Here is a 27,609-nt window from a genome sequence, read left to right as displayed (position 1 = left end):
GACACTTCAATTACCAACAGAGAAATGAGGTGAGACAAGGTTTCTGATTTTCTGGTGAGGAGAAACACTTTCTCTAATATGAGATTGTCAGGATAATTTTGAGTGGAGCTAGGTGAATATTATAGAGCAGGTATCACCTTCTTTTCACACACCAGCAGTAATCAAGTGGCTCCTGTGGTAGCACAGAGATGCTTTACTCATAACCAGTCATGTTACGCTACTTAATCCACATGCACAGAGACCTTGTCTCAACACCATTAAAAAGAAAATGCAAAAAAAAGGGTATGACAGAGGAAGAATCATTAAAATTGTATCACATCATCATATAAGAGAGTGAAAGCAGATCTAATGTGAACTCTGAAAAGGTTCATGAAGGGTCTCTACAGGAAAGATACTTCCTGCATAAATGGGCTTCACCTAACACTGTTTTCATTCTCCTCTAAGGATGAAGCTCATGATCAGGTGGACACCTCAAAGCACCATGATAAGGATTTGAGCAAAGGAACCTAAGTCCATCTACTGAATAAAATAATTTTTGGATCAAGCCTTAAAAAAACAGTTCAAACTGGGAAGGAAGGCAGGAAAAAAAGTACAAGTGACAGATTAGTCATTGGTCCTACTCTTCTTATTTTAAAAACAATCCTACTATTAAATCATCAATCTTTTCTTCACAGATCATAGACCTTTTTTTTTCCTTACACTATTTCTCCTTTGTAATATTGCTACTTCTGAAATAACTATTATCATCTTTATGATACAACATTCAAGACTACCACGATACATTCAACAGAAGATTTTTAATTAGAACATGAGTTCCAGATATTCGGGTCTGAGTTCTGTATTTTGTAAAAGCAACCCCAAGACTACAATTTCACATAAACGTAAGGCAATGGCAAGTTGATGCTTTGCATAATAAACAAACTCTGTTGACAAGTGATTGCTAAAAGCTTAACACATCACAGAGGAGAAAAAGGAAAGAAAATCCTTTTGGTCCATGTTATTTTCCATTAAAATCCCAACAGTTCCATATAGTGCAAGGTTTCCCACCATCATTCAGATCACATCTGATTAACTCAACAGATAAAAGACTCCAGCTGAAAGATGAGCCACAGCTTCATTCTCATTACCTTTCCAGGGCACAGTCGTACAATCTAAATTAAGAAATCCTATCTCAATGTTGCAGCATTACAATACCTTATATTACATACAGTAGATTTTTGGTGATGTATTTCATCATTTCCAGGCAGTCACCACGATGACCAAATGCCAGCAAGGTGCCCTTGCTCCAAAGAAAGCCAGTGGTACCCTGGGGTGCATTAGTCAAAAATATTGCTAGCAGGCTGAGGGAGGTGATCCTGCCCTGGAGGAGCCACAGCTGGAATGCTGTGCCCAGTTCTGTGCTCCTCAGCACAGGGCAGGCATGGACACGGTGGAGAGAGTGCAGCAAGGGGCCACAAACATGAATAAGGGACAGGAGGAAAGGCTGAGAGAGCTGGGACTGTTTAGCCTGCAGAACAGAAAAGCTCAGGGAATAATCTTACCAGTGTATATAAATATCTAAAAGAAAGTGCAGAGATGATGGAGACAGGCTGTATCCCGTGCCAGAACCAGAGGTAACAGGCACAAACCAAAATGCAAGAGGTTCCATCTGAACATCAGGACACACCTTTCCAAGTGAGGGTAACTGAGCACTGGCACAGGTTGCACAGGGAGGTTGTGGAGTCTCCAGTTTTGGTGATACCCAAAATCACCTCGACATTGTCCTGGGCAATTGGCCTTAGACTGGCCCTGCTTCAGCAGCAGGGCTGGACCTGACAACTGCCAAAAGTCCCTTCCCAACCTCAACCCTTCTGTGGTTTGCTGTGTGAAGGAAATTTACCTGGGACAGACCTCAGCAGTGTAATGATAAATTTCTGTCATCACTTCTGGCGTATCAACACCATCTGGAAACATGGAAGCGCACCGCAGTTCCTCTCTCATCCAGCTTAACAGCTGGAGCTTAAGCTTCATCCAGTTCTGAGGTTTTTGTTTTGTTTTGTTTTACTACCACCTAGCAAATATTTTCCATGTCCTTTAGCAAGTCCCCCGGTGGGAACACAATCATCAAAAAAAGAACGGATGCCCAGAGTTGAATTTAGGAATAAAAAGATGTAGCAATAGAGATTCTTTAACCTGTGCTAACTGCAAGTCCTAAATACAGGATTTCTCACTGCATTAATAGAAAACAAACATATATACATATTCTGTGCCTCTTCCATCAGCCAGCCAACTTTCTCAGGAAAAAGCATTACAGCTGCGCTATTCAGTAAGCTTCCAACGTACAAAAGGAAAACGCCATCAGAGGTGTCTCTTCAAACAAAGTAACTAGACCAAGCATCCATTCCTGAGCTCATGCCTCATCTGCAAGTCTGCAGAAAACGCTGTACCACGATATTAAGGCCGAACACCTGAAACGCGCGGCTCCACGAGCCTGCCGAGAACAAAGTGTGCCGGCAGCACCCCCGGAGGCCGTGGCAGCGGCTCCCTGCGGCGGAGGGGTGGCGATGACATCATGCCGGGCTGGAAGCGGCAGCCCTGGCGCAGGAGAGCCCCGGAGGGACCCGCCGTGCCCGGCCCGGCCCCGCAGCCCCGGCCCCGCAGCCCCGGCCCCGCAGCCCCGGCCCCGCAGCCCCGGCCCCGCAGCCCCGGCCCCGCTCCCAACAATGGGCACTTATGAAGCCAATTGTTTCAACAGTACGACGATTCAGAAGCTATTTTGCAGCGCAGAAATCAGAGGGAGAGGGGGGAAAAAAACAGCACACAATGACCCTTTCATTCAAACAAGAAAGGCTTCCAGGAAGTACAAAGTGTTTCCAAGCTTTATCCAAAAGCCACTGAAATCAACAGAGGCTCTCTCCATTTTTATCAGTGGACACTGGAGGAGGCTATAACCCAAGACACATTTTGAAAGCATTATCAGTCACACTATCATGCATTATTAATAACACAACAAACTCAAGAAAACGCACCCGAATTCCACCTAGCCCTTATGCTGTGACATTATCTGAAATTTCCCCCCAATCTTCTTTTAAAATCTTTTCTCAAATCACATAAAAATCTGTCTCCCCCCGACCCCACACCGTGTCACAAGTAACACCATTCCAGAACGATGGTGGAGCAGCAGAGACCAGGACATATCACACACTACAGTTTTATACACTACAGATGCAGTCCTTGACCAGGAAAGCAAATACAGAAAGAACATCATGCTCCAGCTTTCAGACCTGCACACTCTGACAGAATATTTTTTAAAAGGCACTGATATCTTCCAGTTTACTATTAGCTAGCTAGCCCAAAGTAATGCACTGCTGGTTTTAGATTGAATTATGTGAGGAGAATTATTCATGTGACTATCAAGAACAGGGAGCATTACTGAGTGTGTTTTGCACCACATTCCACAAATAGGTTTATAGCAAATTAATCACAAAATTAACATATTGTTAATTGTTTTTGATCTATAAACTTCATTCACTTGTCATTTCATTTTAAAAAACCTTCACATATCTCAATGAAATTGCATTGCATTTTGTTCTCTTAGATTTCTTAAATCAATACTGTAATTTGCAGTGCCTCAAGTCTCAAACTGTAGCCTACAGTCACTTTAACATTAGACAAACATGAATTCTCTTAGGGTAAGGTACTGCTCAGCCTGAGGGACAGATAAGAAATTTTGTTTGAAGTTATTAAATGAAAAAGTTTAGAAGAGCCCAATGCAAGAAGTCAGTTCTAATAACACGAATTCCACTCTACTACGAACAAGAATTTATTTAGCAACGAACAGCTTAAATGCAATGATGTAAAAAAACCCATGACACCTTATAAAAGCGAACTAATAAAAAAAATCGAGGTTGAGGGAGAGAGAATGTATTACTGGTCAAGTTCAGAGCTAAAATACACAGAATCAGCTGATGTTAGGTCAGGTTTTCACCACCACATTCCTTCATCTTTCCGAAGAGTTGGAGATGCTAAGCAACACTCTGATTTAACTGAGGCCAGTACAGTAAGACTAAAGCTGAAGCGAGGTGCTGCTAAAACACAGAACTGGTTTTAACGTTAAAAACACTGGTATGACAACAGTGGTGTAGTCTAGACTGATAAGGTTTAGTTGTGTATTTGGTGTGAACATTCTCACCTAACAGCAGAGTAATCACTTCCTAATCCGATTTCTTTTCGGATACTGCCGCAAGAGAATTCTTACCCTGTGCTACAAAAAAAAGTTAACACTGAACACGCGAATTGTCTTCGCTTTCTCTCCCAAATCCGACTCCTTAAGAGCGCCTGTGTGTCTCAAATGCCTGGCTAAAGTTGATACACGCAACGCGGCTCCGAAGACAGCGCAGGACATCGCCGCCGAGGCTGAGACGATCTAACGCGATGCCACCGCACCGACACACCGCGCTCTGCCCGGCCCGTCTCACGGCGCTGCCCTGCCGGGCTTTCGGGGACTTCGGGCACTTGTACCGACCCCGGTCCGGGGCACTCCCGCATGCCCGGGGAGCCGCAGCGCCCGGGGCTCCCGGCGGGGCACGGGCTCCCAAGGCAGCGCCCGGGGCTCCCGGCGGAGCGGGCGGGCAGCGGCGCGGGCGGGCAGCGCGGCCGGACCCCGCCGCCCCCGCGCCCAGCGCCGCCGGCCACTCACCGGAGAGCTCGTCCGGCTCCAGCCCGGTTTCGGTGTCCAGCCCGCAGATGACGAAGTAGTCGGCGAAGCGGCCGGGTGCCGAGGAGCCGCCGCCGCTGCCGCTCATGCTGCAGGGCGAGGGGCGCGCGGGGCTCAGCGGGAGCGGGGCCGGGCGGCGCCGGGAGCGGGGCCGGGATCTCCGGCTGCGCCCGCCGCCTCCATGGCGGCGCGGGGCGGGCGGCGCCGCGCGGCATTCTGGGAACGGCCCCCGCCGCTCTCTGAGGGGGGGCGGCCCGGCAGCGCGCCGCAACGTCGCGCATGCGCCCTGCGCGCGGGGTGACGTCATGCTGCTGCTGGAGCTGCTGCTCGCGCCGGGGCTGCCTGAGGGGGTGGCCATGGCGGGCGGTCACGGCCGTGCCCCGGCGGAACCGCGGGTCGGGCTCTGCTCCCTCTAGAATCGGGACAGGATGGGGCAGGCTGGAAGGGACCACAGCGGGTCGTCTGTTCCGAACTCCCTGCTCAAGCAGGATCATTGCAGAGCACATGGCACAGGGTTCTGTCCTGATCGTTCTCGAATATCTCCGGTGAGGGAGACCCCACACCCTCTGTGGGCAGCCTGTTCAGTGCTCGGTCACTGCGCAGTAAAGAGGTTCTTCCTCACGTTCAGGTGGAACTTGGTGCTTCTTCCCGCTGCCTCTTGTCCCTTTGCTTGGCACCACCGAGCAGAGCATGGTTCGTCCTATGTCACCTCCACTGAAGATATTTACAGATATCGATGAGGTGCCCACTCAGTCCTTTCTTCTCGAGGCTGAACAGAATCAATTAGGTTGGAAAAGACCTCTGAAGTCGAGTCCAACCTGTTGTTTCCAGGTTCAGTTCCCTCAGCTTCTCCACACAGGAGAGATGCTCCAGCCCCTCGATGAATTTTGTAGCCTCTGCTGGAGCCACTGCAGGTGCTCCATGTTTCTCTGAGGAGCCCAGAACCAGACGCAGCCAGAGGCCGGGAAGGCACTGCCGCGGCTGCTCGCTCAGGACACGGATCAGCCTGGTGGTGCTTGCTGTGGAAACACCTCTGGGCTCGTGTCCTCCTGTCACCTTTGTTTTCCCATCCCCACAGCTCCTCCACAGCTTTGTGAAGCAGCTGTGTGTGCAGAGAAATACTTTAGGGATTATTTGGCTCTAAGGCTGTTTTCTTTTTCCTATTTGGATTAACATCACACACATCTCTGTTAACTGTTGGGCTTGCACGGAGTGATATCCACTCCCAGCTCTGGCTCAGTGTGGAAAGGAGAGCAAGCCCTGGGGAAGGGATGCCGTAAACAGAGCTGCTGAGGGGCAAGTGACGGGATCCCATTGTCTGCCTTGAGAATGATTTTTTCCCTTTGGCTGCAGAGGCACCTGGAATGGCCTTGCTAGCCTAAGATTAGGCCTATAAGCAGTTCCCCTTCCTCTCCTATCTCAGTTTTCTGTTTGTGGCATTTACATCAGAATTTTTCCATATCTTGTAGGGCTTCTAAGAGGAGAAATTAAAACTCTGCGGTCTTTAATGATTATTATCCAGCACCAACCAAGTAGTTAAATTTGCATCCATAATGCTGAACTGATCAGATACCAATCTACCTTAAAACTGCCAAGCACAGGAAACCTCACCTATTGTGGACATGATTTTCTGAACCTGAGAGAATTTCAAGCTCTCAGGGGCTAATCTGTTCCCAAGGGAAAGTCTTTGGGAACTTTTCTTTCTCAAGGTCTACTGTGAAAAACAAGGTTTTGGTTTCCCAAAACACAAAGACACAAGACACAAATGTTCTGAGAGTGTTTTTCTCTTGTCCCACCAGTCGGATGAGGATGGGATTATTCCTTCCACCAATCAAGTTAACCTGTATCAGAACACCTTATAAAAAGGGTTGAAAAACGCCAAAATAAAGGCTTTTTCCTCATGAAAAAACCTCTGGCTGGATGATCCGAACCCTCACTCTCTACTTTGTGTCCTCTAGCAACACACCTATTTGAATTTCCACTGCCAAGACAGACCAAGTTGTCTGTAGGGACTAGAAACAGCAGCACTTGTAAGAAGACTTCACTGCCAATGGTTTACAGCCTTTTGCAGCACAACAACTAAACTCGTAGCCCACTGTGCCCAGTGAGTTGTAGACAAGTAAGACACAGTGTAGACATCCTTCTGGGAACCAGGAAAAACACTTAGGATAGCACTGGTGCTATCAGTGTTCACTTGATTAAGATTGTATGGGCCAGAGAATGGGTTATCAGTGAAAGAAAGCATTGCTTATATTTGACTGAGAGGTCAGTTTTAAAGAACTCTTTAACTTGAGGGAAAGATTTCAATAAAGATGGCAGGGTAGGAGCAATATTAGAGTGAAGGGCTCAAGTTTACAAAAAGCACAGTTAGATTGTGTTGAGCCTGCCTGGTGGTGTGTGGAAGGCACAACAGAGAACAGAAATAGCTAAATCTGGTTGCTCTTACTCTGCTGTGTTCTCTAGCCATTTTTTGCACATTTGTCTTCTCAATCTGCTTTCAGTGTGGCAAAGGACAATGTATTCAGCACGTGGTGAACCTCTTTTGAGTAAGCCTGAACCGTAGTTTAACCCTTACAACAAAAGCCATAGCCTGAGGGTCTCTTCTGACACTTGCTAGAAAGCCTGGGGAAGCAGCACAGAGATCGACAGGGACTTTTTGTCAAATAAAGAGTAAAATGGGAAAATAAAAAGCTGTTCTTGCACCTTAACTGTTCCAGAAATAACCATGTATTTTGTAAATAATCAGTACATAAAGTTAGATGGGCCAGTAAGTAAACAGAGGTTTACCAGAGATACTGCTAACCAACAATATTTAAATGCACCCATGCCTTGCTGTGCAACAGGGTAAGGAACAAGAAATATTTTTTTTATAAGGAGAGTCTCAGACTAAGAAACTCAGATTTGTTTTGAATTGCTGAAGAAAGGACAAGATGGGTGGAATGGCATGAACCAGAACCAACAAAATGTTAACCCAAATTTTTGCTGTGGAAAATTCTTTCCTATTTTGTCAGATAAATTCTCTGCATTCCAAGACAACTTAGAGCAGAGTCCCCCTCAAATCTGTGACTCCAGCAGATGTATCTGAAAAAACTGAGAATTCTCTTCCCATTTTGTCAATTACTCTCTTTTCCATTGTATCTTTTTCCTCCCCAATTATTTAATTTCTGAAATACTCTTGCCTAGTGACCACAAAGAACATCTGTGACATCTACTTCAAAGACCAGTAGCTTTAATCTGTCAGATATCTTGACCAACGTTCCCATCACAGGAAACACCCAAAATATGGCAATTCTGTCAGGAAGCTTTGCAAATGGCTTAGATGTCCTTGAGTAAAGAAACAATGCTCTAGACAACATTATGAATTCTTGAAAGTATTCTTTATGATGTTGAGAAAATCTGTGGAATTGTGAATTCTGTGGAAACTAGAATTGTTTAGCTGGAGAATCATAAAGACATATTAGTAAATAGGAAGAGATTTGAAAGATTCATTGTCTTTGGCAAGATTGTCAATGTTGATTTAGCTGCTGTTTTCTATGGCAAAGACTTGTATTTTCGAGCTCCAACGTTAACTCAAAGAGAATGAAGTCTTTAAAATGGTGAAGAAAAGGACTTGATGCAAAGATATCTTGAGTATTTCTTCATACTACCTAATTCAGATTTACTTTGCCAGCAATCCCAGTCATGATTATTGGTAGAGTTTAATTATTAAGCAATAGGAAAACACAACAGCAAATTACAATTCCATTCAACATTGCCCAGAGAATTAAAGAACTCTGAAATGGGGTATTCCTTTTTTTTGTGGGCAGCTGTTTTCTAAGATGAGCTAAGCTTTGAAAAGTAACAGAGCTCAAAGCACAAATTGCTCCAGTTGTCAGGGTGCTGATTGTATGTGGTGTCTTCTAATGACTCTGATTAAGAAATTTACCCTGGATTCAAGAAAAAAAAAATCCAATCAGTAACTCTTACCATTAAATCAATCCTCTCCAGACTGCAAAACCAGACACTTGAATCTGGCTGCAACTTATTGACCATGTATTTGGTGTGACATCTACACAACAGACTTGTGGAATAGAGCCTGCACACTGGATCACCTAACACACAGATCCTCACACATCAGGGCACAGCTCAGAGCAGAACTGACACTTCAGGGTGTGGAATATTTCCTAAACTTTCATGGAGCACTGTCCCTCTTCTCCCCAGCTCCAGGAGCCCACACTGTGGACTGATGCTCAACTACAACCCCCACAAGCTTCCCTTCCACAGTGCTGCTGTCCAGCACCTCGTTCCCCAATCTGTCTGTACATCCAGGGTTGCTCCATACCAAGGTGCAGAATCCAGCATTTGTCTTTATTAAAGGTCGGTGATCACGCAGGCCTTTACATGGTCCCTTGAGGGAATCTTCAGTTCCTCCCAATTTAGTATAGTCAGCAAACTTAGTGCTTCTTCTGGTCCTTACTTAGTATTCCTTCCAGACCTGCGTCCAGGTCATTAATGATGATGTTGAAGGGAATGGAGCCAAGGATGGAACCCTGCAGAACTCCATTAGTGACAGGACCCACTCGTGATGTCACCCCATTCACTAGAGCCCTTTGTGCCTGACCCGTGAGCCAGTCACTCACTCATCATATGATGTGTTTACCCAGCTGAGTGCTGGGCATTTTGTCCAGAGGGATACTGTGAGAGATGGTATCAAAAGCTTTACTGAATCTTCTCCATGATTTTATTGGGCATTGAAGTGAGACTGACAGGCCTGTAGTTTGCATGGCCATCCTTCTTGCCCTTCTTGAAAACTGGGACAGTATTTGCCAGCTTCCAGTAGCCTGGGACGTCTCCAGATTCCCAGGATCCAGAAACCACTGAGGTCTCATGATGACACCAGCCAGCCCTTTGAGTACTCTTGGATGAATCCCATCAGGCCCCATAGACTTAGAGGGATGCAGCTGAAGCAAATCCTGCCCAGGTTCAGGGTTGACCAGGAATTTATCATTGTCACAGTCATGAGAAGTCAGTTTAATACAGAACAAAGAGTCAAACATAGAATGATTTAGTGATCTGCTCAGAATACTTCTCTGTGACATGAAGTTCTTCCAAGCACAGTGAACACTGCAAATTCCAGAATTTAGATACAACTCCTCAGGGCTAGGTTGTAAAAGAAAAATCGTGAGTTATGAGCGTAACATTATATCTCAATTCTGAGGCAGAATTTTAAAAACTATTTCCCACTGAAGCATTCCCAGCGCTCTTGAGAGCCTACCAAAACCTACAAACCTTGTAAGGCTAAGAGGAGACCACCAAAGTCCCACAGCTGCACAGGAGCAAAGTCTGTGTTTGGAAGGCTATTTACAGAAAGGAGCTTTTATGAGGCTTCTCGCATATACACCAGTCACTGATTGAGCTCTTGTAATCCAGACCCAGATTCTTCCTTGTGTACTATAAAACAAGGAAATGAGAATTATCACAGTAGGTGGAATATTTTAAGAACTGCAAGGGGAGTTATGGTATATCAGTAAATATGCCATTATCTATATTAATTGCCAGTACAAAAAGGCTGTAACTTTTAGTTAGTTTAGTTACAGCCAGTTCGGGTGATCTGGAGCTATAAAGCCACCAGCTGAGAGTTATAAATGTCTACCAGACATCAATTGGTCATAAAAATAGTCGGGAGTATTTGCTTCTCTCTGACAGAAATTTGAGAAAGTTGCTCTGGATCCTACTTTCCTGTCAAAACCCTTTCTAATTTCCCTCTTAGCACTGCCATACTAAACTATAGAGTTCCCAAACCCCACATGATAACAGAAGGAAACTACACATGACAGAAATACTCAAAACACACAAAAATCTTCAGCTGCCTAAAAATCAAAAACATTTTGACTTTGCATAACAGTATCATCAACCAACAAAAGCTTTGCATTTTTGACTTTTACTTCTTCTGTCTCACCCTTTCAGCAGTTTTCTATACAAGGCAAAAAAAGCATTTCTTAAATCAGCCTCAACAGAATATTACGGCAAGGCGAAATAAGCTGAAATAACTCTGGCACAGGGGTCTTCCACAAGGGATTAATGCAAAAAAAAGGTATTTTATGCAAACAGATGTATTTGAAGAGACAGAAGTTAGACTCAGTTGCCTTCCAAGGAAAACCAAACAAACTACTCAAAACTACTGCTGTGAGAAATTAATTTCAGAGAGAAAGTGAAGTCAAATTTACCTACTTATTTTGAAATGAAGGTAGAAACAGAATTAATCTCATCAACAGATGTAATCAGCTCAGTTTTAATTTTTAATCAGTAACTAAAAATACCATTTAAGAAGAACTCACCCCTTTTAAACAGGTTAATAAAAAATTAGGCTTAGTGGGAAGTTCAGCATGCTTCATCATACTCAAAAAATACAGTGTTTCAGATTTTATATAACAGCTTTATTATCAAATGGCAAGAGACATTTAGTAATGATGTCATGCAGGTATAAAAAAAAAAAAAATCCAAAAGATAAACAGGTCATCTAACAGCTCAGAATCCCTTGCAATTAAAAAACAAAGCTACCTCTTTCTGATGTCCTGATGTTTCATGGTAGCCACTGTTTTTCTCTCAAAATGTTATGACTATCTCTTGGATCACTTGCAGGATTCCCTAAAGGAAAGAGTAGGCTGGTACAGTACCCCATAGCACAGTGCTGTTTTTTTGCTTTCCACAAGGCCTGCCTTATTCTGCACAGCCCTCAGAAGTCCTCAAAGGATAGGAAAGCACCTCAGGCTGCTGGCAGCTGAAGATAAACACAGAAGGAATGGGTTAAAAAAGAAAATGCTAATACCTATTTTGAACCTTTTTAAGGTCTTAAGGCTTTTAGTTATTGTGAAGGGAAGCCAGTCTTATGGCTGAAACACAACAGGTTTTCAGTAACAAAGCCTGATCCCATCTCCATAGTGAAACAGAACTCAATGAAAATGTCAAGTGATAGCACAAGTCACGTTAGATTGAGTTCAGGTCCTTCTTTAGTGACAAGGTTGTATCAAAACATTGGCTTTACACAGCATGGGAGGGATTTTACTACAGCTTCTGTTAATGACCAGGAATTGAAACAAATTTTGAGAAAAGCCACTAGAAAATAAGTAGCAAGTAATTTATTCTGAGAGTTCATCTGCGTGAAAAGTTAACTCTGCAGAAAAGTAGGCTGTAAATCTACAGCAGCTTCACACTCAGTAGTCCGGGGAACACTTGCTCACATGGCTCAATTCACATCCAAATTTCCTATGAAATAAGGTACAGGATCTCTGGAAATTAGAATGGCAGCAATGAAAGTAATCTGTTCAATTTTAAATGCCAAAGTACACTTTTGTACTTTTACACAAAGTAAATTCTAAATAACAAAAGAATTGCTGAAGCTGAATGATCTTGCAATAAACTTGCAAAAAGAACTGATATAAATTCCTTTATATACTTAGGTAAAAAATATAATTTACTGTGCAGCCTGGATTTAAATAAAAGACAAATGGTGTACCAATAATATTTACTATATATTTACAAGTAATACTGTGATGAAACAAAGCAGTCATTATGTTACAAAAATTAATAAACCCTTTAAAGGTAGCAGTCAGTACCTTTTACATATCACATTCATGAACTGTTTGCTTACATCTCGAAGATCTATGATATGATCATGAGTTAACACGAGGACACAGACTAATAAACCCTGGGAACTGGGGCACATGCTGATGTGTTGAGTCCCTTTTCAGCAAGACACTGCAGGGGCATCAGCTTAAAGCACATGAGCAGCACTGGTTTCAGATGGATAAAGCACCAATGTGCTCCCCAGCTCCTCACTGACCAGGGCCTTGTTTGATAACATTCCACTGACAACACAACAAAGTACCACAGCTGGAAGCACAGGGGGAGGTATCTTGTACCTTACTGAGAGAATACATAAACTGCTTCTGAAGGTCAGTCATGGCTGGTTGCTCATTGCCTTGGGCACTGCCTTGGCAGACAATGGAACCCCCATTTTCATATACACAGACACAAGAGCCTGCTCTTCCATGGTGCTCTGAATGTTTTTTGGGATCAGCTGTTTCATAGGAACTGCACCAGTTTGTGGACCTGACATTTCTTTCAGCTAATCAAGCTGCAATGAGAAATTTTATACTCTTTACATACTGCTTAAGAAATGGTAATATTACAGTGCTTAAGCATTTCTGTATCACTTGAGAAAGTTGCAAGTTTTATATAATCATACCATCATTTTCTTAAGTTGGCAGGATAAATCTACGCAAGTGAAATATTGGCAAAATAATCAACATTGAAAAAATGAAAATTAGAACTTGAAAATTCATCAGCTAGCCAAGATAAGCATTCTAAGCTGCTCCCTCCCTTCCTATATCCACTCCCAGAATAAAACTTTACAGGGACCAAGAGGGAATGATGTGACACTCTGCCTTTGCTAATCCAGTAAGTAAAGCAGATGTAGGTTCAAGTATTTAATTCCATACAGCACTAATAAATAGAAGTAAACAACCAGGATGAGAGTAACATTGTAGTTAAAGTACTGCAAAGAATCTTTGTTTCTGAGTGAGCACCGTTATTATTTTGAAACTTCCCAAGGCAAAAAAGAAGGGAATATTGTTAGTGCGAAATGCACTCAGACCAGATCACATGCAAGCCTACAGAGAATGTTACAAAGTTGGACTGAATAGTTCAGGGTTTTTTCCTGCAAGTGTTAGAATGCATCACCTGTAGTTTATGTCTACATCACAATTTTTGCTCTGCATGTAAATAGAGCAAAATGTTACATCTGTGTTCTCACTTCCCTCACCCTGAGGGCCACACACAGACCCTCCCAAAGAAAAACACTGGTGGTTTGGTTACAAAACTATATGCAGTACATTTCTGAACACATTTCCTTCAGTTTGAGGCCATGTGTTCATTTAAAGACATTCTTATCAATCACAAGCCTCCCCTTTAATTGCTTAAGATCCAATAGAAAAGCAAATATACAAATATCAGAAGTGCTGATCCTGAGATGAAGTATGGGAAATTCTGGTCCAGTTTGATCCTTATTCAAACTTCTGTTTCAGTTTCTTCTGGAAGAGAGCTGGTAGGATGGAGAGGATGGCTAGAATCATGAGAACAAAAACAGAGTTCCAGGAAACTGCTTCCCCTGCTGTTGTAAGCTGGTACAGCGTTGTTCCTGCCTTAATGGCTACAAAAGACGGTGGTGCTACACCTGGAGCAAGGAAAGGATGAAAAAACAGCTTGTTAAGAGTAAAAAACCCTTAAAAATTAGTCATCCAAATTTTAACATCAGAATGTTGAGATTCTGTTGTCTTGAACTTTTTTTTTTAAAGTGGGCTGTAAATGCAGAATTCAAAGATAAAAAAACCCTTCTCCAAAGAGCTGGTTTTAAGCCGTTAGTATTTTTCATGCAAACTCAAATACAGTCGACTAAGCAGAAAATCTCTGCTCTTTAGACTCTGCAGATTTCAAGTTCTCTTTATGAAATGATTTTTCATAAAGGAAAAATAATGAACTTCTTCATAAAGTTCATAAAGGAAAAATACTGGATTTTTTCCTAATCATATTAAAAAGTATGTGCAAAAGTAAGTCAAATTAAAAAAGCCATAGTGTATACCCCTTCTTCTGGCCACCCCAAACTGTAGCTCACTAGCCACAGTTCTTACCTAAGAAAGTGCCAATGAAAAACACTTTCAATGGCACATTGATTACAGGAGATGTGATATTGATAAACCAGTTGGGGAGGAAAGGTGTTATTCTCAAAAATATTATGTAGTTAATGAGATGGTCTCTATGTCGTTCAACCTGCCAAGACAAAAACAAACACACAAAAATTTGGTTAAAAAAATCCCTACCTTGAAAATACACAACCATAGAGGTTTAAAGGGGTTTTTCTTTGTAGACATTTACGCGTGGCAAACATAAAAATCAGTTAAAAACATGTGATGTGGGAAAGAGTACCCAGTGAATCACCTGTTAAATAGCACTGAGATCAGCCTGGGAATAGCTGTGTGTGGCAGAGTAGTGATGTGTCTGACTGACTCAGCCAGCTCAAGCAGCAAACGAGTCATAGGCAGAGCCACAGCCCAGTCACCACAGCCAGCCTGTCATCCCATTCCTAAAGCTTTTGCAGGAACTAGAAATGAAGTTTGTTCCTCAGCTTTTTCTGACCTAACTTGTGATCAAGTTTGAAACACAGCTACATTCCTCACTTGGAAACTCAGCCAGGTCACAGCACTGAACTTCACAAGGTGGCTGCTCCCAGCAGTTCCAAAGCCTGTCTCGCCAGAGGTTACAGTGCCCAGCATTAACATTTACCCAGGGGCAACAACAGCTCCAACTTCCTTCACAGTCTTCATTGTGTTCTCAGGTCTAGCCCAGCTCCTTACACCAATGCTACAAAAAAGCCTCTTCTCCTTCCAGCCTGTTTCTAGCCCCTTTCACACAGCAATGTAACCTCGAGTCACGTTGCAAGGCCAGCCAAGCATCCACAATTCTGGCCTATCCTGGCAGATCTGCACCAAGCTTAAGCCCCAAACAATTGAAAACAAACCTGGTCTGATTGCAATTCCACCCGAAATCTCACATGGCAGCTCACCCCACTCACAGCCCTGCTTCTCAGTTTTAGCCAAATTTAAATTTAACTGTAACACCAAAATCAGGAACACCATGAGTTTTTTAAACCTTAACGAAGGACAATATGTAAGTATTGATTAACGCTGCATATAAAATGCCTTAACCTCAATATGTAAGCATGATACAGTCCAATTAACCTGGAAACAGTGAGATATGAGCTGCACATGCAATTTTAAATCACGTGTTCAGTTCTACTAACGGCAATAACAGTGCCCATTTGCTACTCAGAATAGCCTCAAGATTATACTGCAATATTAGGATCTACTTGGGTCAAGAGTCAAAATGATACTATATAATCTAACAAGGCAAATTTTACCAGACACAGCTCCTTATCTTATCTAATGAGGAAGAAGTTTAAAGCATTCTCATACAATACAAAAAAATCTTGAACGGAGTACATGTGCTTCATACTTGCAAAAAATAAAGATTTGTTTGAATGTTGCAGAGTATCAAAGAAAGACACAAAAGGTCAAGTACAACTCATACTGTATTTCTGTACTGCAAAATGAACCTTTAGGTTTATCTCCCAATCTAGACTTGCTGAAACTAATGTTACTGGATACTGTAAGAAAAAGTTTCTAAATGCTCCAATTACAATAACATGTTCAAATTAAGGTTTTTCAATCAGACATATAGCTACAGGTTCCTCCAACATAAAAATACAAACCCAGCTTTCATTAGTGTTAATGCCTAGAGAGCAATTACTTGAAATTGCCTGAAGCTGGAGAGGTTTCCTATTGACACTAAATAAACCAGGGGGATCAGTTCCAAACACTTCCTAGATAAGAACAACTTTCCCATGGGAAATACCATAAAATTAGGAATACTTCCAGAATCCCTTCTGTGTAACTGGATACATGAGCTTAAGACCTCCTAGTTTTCCATGCTACTCCATGTCACATTTTGTACCAGAAGTTCCAGCAGCTCTAGAAACCTTACCTGTTCTGACCATTTTACTGCTTTTTCTGTTAAATATCTGTACACGACGGGACGTCCCACTAGGTATGACAGCATATAGCAAAATGAAGCTCCAAGTCCTGAGCACTGAAAAAAACCCAGACAACAAATGAGCAGGAACTAATTAACGTCAGTCTGCCTGGCTAGAGCAGGTTTCAATGCAGCCCTCCATTAGGGCTCTCTTTCAGCAGTATGTACACATTCCTAAGAATGTTGTTGACACAAGACAGTTTATTCCCAAGGCATTTTGATCAATCTCAACACTCAAAGTAGACATTGATTACTTATCAGTTAATATTGAGTGCTCCTTCAGTTTTAATACTTTGAACAGTGAAAGCTTTGCAAATAAGAGGCACAATGCCATTAAAGAAATTCAAACATGATAACTGAATAGGGTCCTCTGTACCTCCTCAATACTAAGGCTCATTCTGGTTGCATCTTTTGCCCATGGCATATTTTAAAGTTAATAACATACATTTCAAATCTTCAACTAAGCTTCTTGCATATTTAAGCCAGTTAAAAAACAGATGCATTTTGCAGTGTGATAATAAAACCAGAGCAATTGTGTTGTGAAATTACAACTGGGTTCTGGCAGATGCTAAAGAAATTTAGAATAAAGGAAACTCTGGCTAATTCACACTCGAATGTCTTCATTATTAAGAAAGCCTGGAGAAACAGCTCAGTGTGAAACTGAAGTGTTTGCCAGTTTCAGACTGATCATTTCCAACAGAAAGCTGTTTAGATGCTTGGTTGTATTCCAAATTGATAGAAAGAAATAAATGCACTCACTGCTATCCATACTTACCAAACAAACAAGAAATAAGGCCAGTGGGAAGGGATAAAGAAACCCTGACAGGATACTGAGAAATATAGACCCAGGAATAGCAAAAGTTTGCAAGCTGGATGCATCTCAGTTAAGGAAAAACACATTTTTAAAAAGCTACACACTTCTTAATTTTATAAGCAGTCAGGATACATTTTACCATTTGAAAAAGCATAAATAGGCAGGGCCTCTCAAGAGCCTTACTTCAAAAAACTTTGTGGAGTAGCACAAGAAGCTCCAGCAAAGAGCGATGAGATGTAGATTCGTCACCACACACACGAACAATAAGTTTAAAAGTAATAAAGTAATAACTAAGTAATAAAAGCTGACTACATTTTTCTCTTTATCTGTGCTACAGGTGCCACAGAGGATTTACTGCAACTTCCATGAAACATGTACTTCTGATTTTACACTGCTGACTAGAGATGTGCAATTTCAGATATTCTCTCTGCAAAGTTCACAGGCCTGTCCTAGCCTATAAGCACAAGTTTCATGGAAGACTGAAATGTATGAAGGCAGCTACTACTTCCTTACAAATAGGCTTGGTGTAATCACTAGCTACAAGGGCTGATCACTAATTTCAGTCAGAAATTTTTTAAAAGGCAAAAATTAGGTTTCTGCAGCATAAGCAAGCAAGTTACTGCACTTAAGGCTTGCTAGGCATACTTGAGATACTGATGCATTTCCCACTTTGGACAGAAAAGTCAGAAAGCAAAAAACCCCTGTACACTATTTTACTCAAGTTATATTGACTGAAATATTAAAAAACCCAATAAACTTCCTGAGTGCATTACAGCCAGTACAGCTTTTGCTAAGCAAGGTTCAGAGGTAACTGTACCATGCCTGGAAACTGATCACAGTCTGCTGCTGAGACAGTAAAGGTCATCACATCTAGAACTGCTAGAGCAGCTGAATAAAGAGACTATTTATTTTACTCCTTGTTAATTTATAAACTAACATTTTAATTTTCTTCATAAATCTATAATTTGGCAAATATGAAATACTTTTTGTGAAACACCTTGAAAGAATGAGCTGAAGGATTACTAACAGCACTTCAATGCTGACTCTCCTGAGTTACAAAAGCCTTCTGCATTAAAAGTGTGAAGCAAACCTCTTCTACTTTAAAGTTATTAACCTTTAGTTAAGTGTTCCAGTTAAGAGTGTGTTTAATGATTAATTAATATATTCAGCACTCAGGAAAAAGAAGTCAACACAGAACATAGGTAGCCTTTGTGTCTCCTTGGACAGAAAATACTTCAGAAATTTTTCTTTCTAAAAGAAAACAGAGATTTGGTTTAGGGAATTTGGGCAGTGCAGAGATGAAAGATGGCTCAAAATACTTTTCTTCAAAAAATTTGCTAAATATTCTATGAATTACCCTTATGTAGAATTTTGAATGTCTCAAGGAAAAGCAGTGCAGTAATCTCAGTTTTCTTTTAGAACAAACAGTAATTTCTACCTCAAAATTCACTTTATTTTAAAAGTTATCATAACACTAAAGTGAGACCAAGCCTAATACAGAGAAATGTTTTTAAATTTTCAAGATTTTAAAATATTTGTGTCTCTTTATAGACTCTCTTAGGTATGTTAAACTTCATAACCAAGAATTTATCAATTTGCATTTTTCATTTATTTTTTCAGAGAAGCATGAATACATCAAAACTTCCCTTTATATCAGAAAAAGGATACAAAACATATGTGGCAAAATAAGCCACTAACACTTGAACGTAAAATGTGTCCTTGTATTTGGACAAGACTTTTCCCAAGGCCTTTGCATCATCCATATCTCTAGGAACTTTTATACATTCTCTTTCTTCTCTGGAGAGGAAAAAAAACAAAAACAAAAACCAGGAATGATGGAAATATAATCAAAGAGCACAGTACAATTACTTACTGAATACAGAGATAATTAGATACACTACATCACTAAATTACAGCTTCAGCAAACAAAACTTGATTATTGTTGCAATAACATTCTCAGATGAACACCTAATATTTACAGTGTGATTTATATTAGAAAATCCCCAATTTGAGATATTTGCAAGCTGGTTTTTTTATTCAGTACAATGATGTGCTCCTTTTCTAGTTGTTTTTTTTTCTTACCAAGTACTGACCAAAAAGAAAAATATTGCGCAAACCAAACCTTGGCAAGTGAAAGCAGCCAGCATTTCAGCCAAAACCAACTGCAGCTGCCTCAGTGCTGGGGTCATTCATAATGGTTCAAGTGCAACAGGAGTGGCAGAACTTCACCTCACAAACAAACAAAACTCTGAGGGCAAAATCTCATGTCACACCTTAATGTGGTGCAACCTTGGGCAGCACACTTGAGTGTCTTCGCTGCCTCTGTATCAGGCTGAGGGATGGGCCATTGCAAACTGACCTTGACGAGCAAGTTAATCAGACAGAAATTTAACTACTAAAAGTGAAAAAGAAAGCTGTCAGATAAGCAGGCTTCCACCTGCCTGGCATCCCAACACAAGTACTGGGTGCAACAAGGAAAAAAAGAAAAGGCATAGTTTAGCTAGGAAGGAAGAAGGATTTCCCCTTTTGGTGACAGCCTCTACTTTCACCAAGGTACAAGGAAGTTCCATGTGAACACAGCCTGAACCAAACACATTCTGGCTCTCAGCTGAAGGTGGTTAAGAACCGAATCAGTTACCACTGACAATGTGCCAGGGGGTAACACCTCAAAACACAGGATCTCCACTGTGCAACAGAAACCCTAGATCAAGAACAATTCTCTGAGTTGATGTCATATCCCCATGAAGGCTCCTCTACAATCTGATACTAAAAAGCAAATAAATTGATAAATTAAACTTTATAACATACTTACTCACTAAGTTGTGGGAAATTTTTATATACCAGGAACATAAGGAAAGCAGCTGATAAGAAGATGGACACTAAAATAAGAAGTGATGTCCGAGCTGATCCACCTTCTGCAAGAGCTTTCCCTGAAATTAAACATGAAACAAAGTTAGGAAAAAAACCCAGTACTAGCAAAAGAAAACAAGAAAAAACAATTCCTCACAACTTACAACAGATTTCAAACTTATCATTTAAGGGAATATTAAAATAAATTCTCATTATATCTTCCTACCAATGCTTTCAATAACACACATTGCTCATATTCCCTGCAAGCTTTCAAACAACTTTCAAGTTTTTACACTGGCAAACATCCCACAGAAGTCACCTTCTATGATCCATAATAATTTAAGCCTCAGTTAATGAATATATTTGTAAAGAGAAAAAACAGAGCTAAACAACGTAAGCCATACATATGTTATCCTTTTTGCCAGAAACCTGCCAGTCTAATTAACTAGAGATTTAACTTGAAGTTAAATTTCCAGGATGTACAACATAACTTTAAAACCTGCTCATTAACAGATTTTGGGGTTTTTTCCCCTCTAATGAAAGATTACCAGACACAGCCAGTTAGGTGAGACACACTCATTAGGAGGAAACCTACATAAACACACATGCAAGACTGTGATATAAAGATCACAGCTCCTAGTCTTGGGAATTACACATATTTTACAATCATGTGGATATATATACATAACTGTTTATTAGCCTTTACATCCTGGCGTAGTGGAAGCAATGAGAGTACAGTAAGTGACACAATGACATTCTAGGCCTCTTCTGTATTTTAGATTTTTATCAAAATTACCACATATGTGCCATATATTAACACAAATAAAACTACCCACATAAAGAATTTAAAACTGAAATGACCACACTAAGTGCTCTCTCTGCATCCACACCGGAGTGTGTATGAGTGGATGTGTTAAACCACTCTCTCCTCAGGCATTTTGAGGCTCATCCAGCTTCACACCCAGGGTCACCTGAAGAACACACGAAGAGCCAAAGTTGTGTTTTCCCTCGCAGATGCCGCTGGCACAGCTACAATGCCAACACACAACAACACTCAAGCGGGTCACGCTGACACCTCACTGTTGTGAAATGCAACGACTGGATGACGAAACCCACAGAGCCGGCTAGGCGAGCTGGCAATTTTATCGGTTTTAAGGTTTTTTAGGTTTAAGGTCAGCACGACCCCACAGGTGTGCTCTAGGTCAGCCGAGGCCAAAGGCAGCATCCACAAAGCAATTACAACCACAGAATCACAGGACGGTCAGGCTGGAAGGGACCACAGTGGTCATCTGGTCCAATATCCCAACTCAGGCAGGGCCATCCCAGAGCTCACGGAACAAGACTGGATCCACACGGTTCTTGGGTACCGCCACTGAGGGAGACTCCACACCCTCTCTGGGCAATCTGTTCCACTGCACTGTAACCGTGCTTATTCTGACAACGCCTTCTCCAAGGAGCAAAATAAATGACAGATAAATAAACAAATAAACAACTTATAGGGCCAAAAAAGAAAAAACACAGCCCACTGCGCTTCCTGCCTCTTCCACTTTCTATACTTCAGGCGTGGAAGTGGTAGTGGAATAACACAAACACACACACACACAGACACATGGAAACACGCGTGTTCCCTCATGCAGAGAAGAAGGGAAAGGGGTCCCCCTTTCCCTTTGGGCCCCCGCGGGGCGGGAGCCGCCTCACCCCACACGCACCCTGAGGGGCCTGGCCCGGCCGCCCCAGAGCCCGCGCGGGAAGGGGCCGGTGCCCGAGGCGCCAAAGGCACCGACAGCCGCTCCGGGCACCGTCCCCGGGCACCCGCATCGGGCACCGTCTGATACCAGGGCGAAGTCACCCCCGCTCCCGCCTCCCCGAGCCCCCGGCACCTTCCAGAAGCTGACGCTGGTGCCTGGCGCTCTCCGCTGCCGCCGCCGCCTGGCAAGGCCCGCGCTCCGCCACCCTTCGCTGCGCCATGGCTCCGCGACGCCCCGGGGCCCGGCGAGTCAGGGCCGGGGCAGGCCTCGGCGGCACCGGGAGCCGCGGGGAGCAGGAGGCGGGACCGGCAGCACCGGGAACCGCGGGCAGGAGGAGGAGAAGGAGAAGGCGGGACCGGCCGCCCCTCCTCTCCTCACCCCACCGGGTCGCGGCCGCGCTCCCGCCCCCGGCGCCGCACGGCGCATGCGCTTTTCTCGGGACATTACGGCTTTGCTGTGGTGTGCGGGAGCACATGTTGGGCTCCGCGTCCTTGAAATGCGGTGGCGAGTTAGTGTCGGTAAATACGGTAACGCCGCCTTCGGGCGTACCTGTGTGGGTATATACGGTAACAGGGATGCGCTCACTACTGGTAAATACGGTGCGGGGTGGCGCTGTCCCAGCCCGGCTCCTCGGCCCCGGCTGCGGACAGATCACATAAATCACATAAATCACAGGACCAGTTAGGTTGAGAAAGGCCTCTGAGATCATCGAGTCCAACCTATGACCGAACAGCGCCGTGTCAACTCGACATGGCACTGAATGCCACGTCCAGTCGTTCCTTAAACACCTCCACGGACGGTGACTCCACCGCGTCCGTACGCATTCCATTCCAGCGTCTAATCACCTTCCCTGTGAGGAAATTCCTCCTGATGTCCATCCTGAACCTCCCCGGGCACACAAGGGGAAGTTCCATAGGCTGTGTCCTCTTGCCCTGCGGCTGGTTGCCTGGCAGAACCCGACCCTCCCTGGTTACATCCTCCTTTCCGGGAATTGCAGAGCGATAAGGTCCTGTCTGAGCCTCCTTTTCTCCAGGCTGAAAACCCCCAGCTCCCTCAGCCGCTCCCCACAGGACTTGTGCTCCAGACCCTTCCCCAGCTCTGTTCCCTTCTCTGGACTCGCTCCAGCGCCGATCGTGCCACAGGGCAGCGGGATAAAACCCGTCCCGAGCTCTTTTTCCCTCTGTCATGGCTTTACACCCCGTCAGGGAGCGGGATCTCCCCTCAGGGAGCGGGATCTCCCCTCAGGAGCGGGAGGCGGGAGCCCCTCGGCTCCTCTGGCGCTGGAATAGTGCCGGGCTTCCAGGAAAAGGGGAACCTTATTACGTTTGTTGCTCCCGATCGAAAAGAAAGTTTATTTGCCGGGAAGAAGGAAAACTCCTCTATCAGCCCCGGGATTTTCCTCACGTCGGTTCCTGCCAGTAAAAACGTTTGAAATCCAGCAGAAAAGCCGAAGGGGTATGTCCCAGTGCTGGCAGATTCCGTGGCGTTCAAACTGAACTTGACCTCGAAGCACCTTTTCCTCTGCAATCTTGTGGCAGCAGGAGATCCCTGAACCTTCCAAGTGCCCTGGAAGCACAGAGTGTTACAGGGAGAGTTCTCCAGGGAGAACACTTGGAACCCTGCGGACAACACACATTGCATCAGCTTCTGGGCAGACGGCTCGGCTGATGGAGCTACTGTGGTTCCCCCGCGTCTCCTTTCCAGCTGTGTCGGCTGATAAACCTCCAACCTTTCCTCAGGGTCTTCTAGAAAGGAAGCTTTCGTGGGAGAGCTGGATACTCAGATTTAACTTCAGCCTCGTTTGTCTGATTACTCCACCTTTATACCATGATTAAACAACTCATCAATTGCTCATACAGGATCCAGCCGATCCGTTGTTTCAGAGCAGTGGTATTTACAGGTTGTATTTCCTGAGATCACAGATCTTTCCAAAGTCGTGAGGAAGATGCAGGTCAGCACACAGCAGAGCTCTTAAAAGCTTGGCTTTATTGCTATGTGTACAAAACTTGGTGGTGGTACAGTGCAAGTGTCTACAGGAAGTTGATGATTCATTTAAGATCTAAATAGTCTAATATGCTATTACACAAGTACAGCCCCTGCCAAATCCAGTGGTGGGAAATAATCCAAGCTATAAATTGTGGTCAGATTCTGCATAAAGCTTCAAATCATGAGCAGATTCCATGTGAACCTATAATTTACTCAGAATTAATTTTTTTTAGAATCAAACCATTTAAAATTATTCCATTAAATCATGTAATTAGCTCTTTTAATATTTGCAATTGATAATTCAGGAATTTAGTGCTCTGAGAAGCCAGTTAGGTTTATGAACTTGCTGCTCTGGGCATTGATGCCAGATGAGGGAGTCCTTTGTTTTTTCAAACCCTTTCACTACAAAATTGTACATACTAGCAAAATGGGAATTGCTGACACTGTAGAAAACAGTGCTTTCCCCCCCTGTTGTAAATGCATGTCATGTTTGTCATCTCTTTTTGGCTATTACTTCTGAAACTACAGGTAAAATTATTCAAACACTGGTACTTCTTTCCTCTCTGACTAACTTCTGACAAAGCATCAAATAGATGCTCTCTTTATGCAGAGAAATCTTTACCAAGTCATCCTGAAACACAAGAGGAAAGATGCAGACTGAAAGATGCAAATTAAATACCACAATTTAAAACTGTAGATGGTAAATGCTGTAAGGGCATTTCGGTGAGGTGGATTGTTTGTTCGGTGGGGTATGAATCCCAGTTTGGTGTGGCTGCTGTTCAGAAGCCACTCAGAGCCAAGGAGCTGGACAGAGCCTGCTCCAGGGGAAGTCTGATTTCTAATTAACCTGCTCCATATGGTGTAGCCCCTCTGTGTAACCCAAATGCAGGTGAACTGACACACAGGCCAAGCAATTTCTGATTCTTGCTGAATTCTCTGCAGTTCCCCTGTCCAAGACACCACTGTGAAATGCCCAACAAGCAATTTCAGCAGTAAAGATTTGTTCCGTGTTTCCCTTTCCATTTAGTAGAAAGCACATGGCCTGCAAATGATTCCCAGGATGCTGACTCTGCAGTAAGCTCACAGTGTTAATATATGTCTCATTAAAAACAGAGAAGATAACTCTAATCACCTCACTGTTAGGGAGCTCCAGCTCTCTGAATTGCTGCCAGAGTGAAATTTAAGGATTCATTAGCTAGATCACTTTGCAGTTGATACATACTGCACAAATTTTATTTGTTAGACTGGATTATCAGCAGATTTTTAAACTGTTCTTCACTGTTCTTGGCTCCCCTTGTTGGGGTATACTGCTGGTGTGAATATGTTGTCTATTTCACTAAACTTTGAAATTGTCAGTGGTGTTTAGTATCTGCTGATAATTTGAATAGTCCCCTGCAAAGATGTCCACAAATGTTAGCAGAACCTCTGCATTCACTCAGGAAAATAAAGGACACATCTAGGGAATGTTCTTTAGGGCTCACTCTGTAAATAAAATCAGGAACTCTATTAAAAAGGTTAACTTAGATTTATTTACTGGAAAGAAGGCAAAGAATGAAAAATACTGCAGTAGGCTACATCCTGTGTGTGTTCAGAGGATGATGAGTTTTGGTAGCAGGAATTCAGTGAGTATCAAGGAAATTTTTGACACATGGTTGATATCAGCACTGCCAGGAGCAGCTTCACTCCACAGCACACTGGGAAGCATAGCTATGGACTGAAAATACATTTACTCTCATCGCATATAAAGCATCCCCTATATATAATGTATAACTTAAGAAACAGCACAAAACCTGTCCTGTCTTGGGAGCATTTTTGTAAGCCCCACCTGACAGGCAACACACACTGCAGAATGCTTTGTCCAGGAAAGAAATAAGAGAAGGACTCCAGTCTCCAGCTGGAGATTGCTCAGTGACTTTACCAGTGGGAGCACCACTCTCTGTACTTAAAGGCTAGGGACTGAATGGGCCAAAAGCTTTATATGAAATATTTTTTGGAAAATGCACCTTAATCTCAGAGTATGAATTCTTTCAAATTATCTGTGAACCAAAAAGAAAAATGTTTTTCTGACCTGCTGGAGAGTAACAGAATAGATTGACATCTATCAGGGTAGCAGCTAAGTGGTCAGCTTCATGAAGTCACTTCCTTCTGTGGGTGGCTGGATGAAATGCTTAATTTTTGTCAAATAGAAAGAATTGTCTTTCCTCAGCACAGAAACTTGTGTTTGCCTTTTTTCTAAATCACTCCTAGATGGACTGATAGAGCCCGTGTCACATGGCTGAGTCACTGATACTGCTGATGCTCTGTGGACTTAGTCATGCTAATCATCAGCAAGAGGATGGAGGATGAGAGACTGAGAGTGATCCTGCTCCATTTCCTAGCTGAAAATGATAAAAACCAGAAACATTAGTCAGCAAGTAAATCATATGTTTAATTCCTTGAGAAGTGCAGATTCAGAACCCATTTTTTCCTCTATTACTGTCTTATTTTTGACCACCACAAAGCAAACAGCATTGTTTTAATGTTTTTATTTTGTATAAATATGGCAAGCAATTAAACCTCGAACATTTATTGTCATTCTATCTAAATTTTAATTTAAACCAGATAAACCTGTGTGCTTGGAATGAGGTTTATGTGTTTTACTGAGCTTATACTTTCAGCAATTACAGTGAGGAGTCTGAGACATAACTGGAGAATAACCTAGCACAGGAGACAGCTTAGGGTAGAATGCAAATGCACAACCAAAATTAATAAAAAAATGTCACCAACAAGTGAGATAAATAGAAATGAGCACCTATTTGTAGCTGTTTGTGTGAATGAAGGATTAAACATTTCTTGGAGCCCAAAGAGAGTTAATGAAAGCTGTTATTTATATAAGTTTATATAAGGAGCTGAAAAATTACTGAACAGCAAGTGAGAGCAGAACTTCTAAGCATTAAAATGAGTTGAGTCTGAGCTCAGGGATCATAAGTATTCAGATTTGTTTCTCTCCTGGTGTTTTTTTTATAGAAAGTATGTTTCTTAACTCCTGTTGTCCATTTTATGTGCATTTTGGCTACATACTGCACATATGTACAGACAATACACTGTACACAGATTACTGTACAAATGTACAAAGTGCAGATTTTTAATAGTGTGCACCTATTTTCATTGCTGCTTAATTATTTAGGAACACAGCAAAACAGATAGCTATGATTTTTCTATTCCAAGTGGTAAAAATAAGAGACAGATTCTTAATTCTGATGCACCTCTTGTTCCTAATTGATAGTTAGTAAATCCTCTTTAATAGCCAGGTTTTTAATTTTTTTTTCCTATTGTATGTGTCAGTGGAGTACATGAAATAGGGAAAGAAACTTTTCTGGTCAGTCTGCTCATATCCTCTATTTGAATGCAAAAACCAAGAATTAAAGGTTATTTTGTCTTCCTGCAAATTAAGAGTGAAACATACCCTGTAATAAGCTTATGCCACCCCAACTGAGGAACATGAAAACTCTGTCAGGTTCCTTTAATGTAGTTCCAACCTTCAGAGACCTTACTTCTAATTCTGTTTTTTTTTCCAGCCTTGGAAAGCACTTTCCCTAAAAAGTCAAACCTCTTATTAAAAATACCAGTAAAAGAGGGAGTTCTCATGGCAGTACAAGGAATCTCAGGTGTCCTCCTGGAAGCGATAACCAACTTAATGTTTGTTAGTGTGACAGGAGGAGGGATGAACAGCTCCACCTCCCTGTCAATCACCTCATCCCAGCTTTTAGTCCAACCTACAGCGCCTGAGTTCTGGGAATGCGCTCAGGCAGCGAATACGTTAAGAACTCAGACAATGTTAACTCTAAGATATGTAGCAAGGGAAGCAAAAATATTTCCAAAGCAAGAATGTACTCCTGGCACCTTATTCT

The 27,609-nt window shown here is 42.6% G+C and overlaps 2 protein-coding genes across 13 annotated transcripts in view; both read right to left on the bottom strand.

The window, feature by feature from the left end:
- DENND5A (DENN domain containing 5A) overlaps positions 1-4,946 on the bottom strand; it is a 62,249-nt gene extending 57,303 nt beyond the window's left edge. For 10 of the 12 annotated variants that reach the window (XM_086892015.1, XM_086892016.1, XM_086892021.1 and 7 more), the window contains exon 1: positions 4,679-4,931. In XM_086892015.1, the coding sequence (XP_086748141.1) occupies positions 4,679-4,784 (106 nt within the window). In that variant the 5' untranslated portion in view covers positions 4,785-4,931. Of the gene's footprint in view, positions 1-4,678 lie in introns of all 12 variants that reach the window. The other 2 variants (XM_086892023.1, XM_086892024.1) reach the window with 2 other exon arrangements.
- Positions 4,947-11,090: 6,144 nt separating this feature from the next.
- On the bottom strand, positions 11,091-26,920 carry TMEM41B (transmembrane protein 41B). The gene is made up of 7 exons (XM_086892026.1): positions 21,866-26,920; positions 19,948-20,065; positions 18,804-18,932; positions 17,097-17,190; positions 16,274-16,378; positions 14,365-14,503; positions 11,091-13,910 (listed from the first exon to the last, which is right to left on the bottom strand). The coding sequence occupies exons 1-7, from the start codon at positions 22,560-22,562 to the stop codon at positions 13,741-13,743; spliced, it is 1,452 nt and encodes a 483-aa protein (XP_086748152.1). The 5' UTR covers positions 22,563-26,920; the 3' UTR covers positions 11,091-13,740.
- Between the last annotated feature and the right edge of the window lie 689 nt (positions 26,921-27,609).

The sequence above is a fragment of the Cyanistes caeruleus genome, chromosome 6 (assembly GCF_971803275.1).
Source record: "Cyanistes caeruleus chromosome 6, bCyaCae1.hap1.1, whole genome shotgun sequence".
Lineage (NCBI taxonomy): Eukaryota > Metazoa > Chordata > Aves > Passeriformes > Paridae > Cyanistes > Cyanistes caeruleus.
The sequence above is the reverse complement of the archived record's forward strand: the minus strand, read 5'-3'. Positions and strand labels throughout refer to the sequence as shown.

What these genes read in the sequence shown, in the direction of transcription:
- TMEM41B (XM_086892026.1), bottom strand. Translation starts at nt 22,562, where the DNA reads ATGGAATGCGTACGGACGCGGTGGAGTCACCGTCCGTGGAGGTGTTTA. An exon ending in CCAGCGTCAGCTTCTGGAAG is followed by an intron (nt 20,066 to 21,865) that starts GTGCCGGGGGCT and finishes GTTTAATTTCAG; the next exon opens with GGAAAGCTCTTGCAGAAGGT. An exon ending in TTTCATTGGCACTTTCTTAG is followed by an intron (nt 13,911 to 14,364) that starts GTAAGAACTGTG and finishes TCCTTGCTCCAG; the next exon opens with GTGTAGCACCACCGTCTTTT.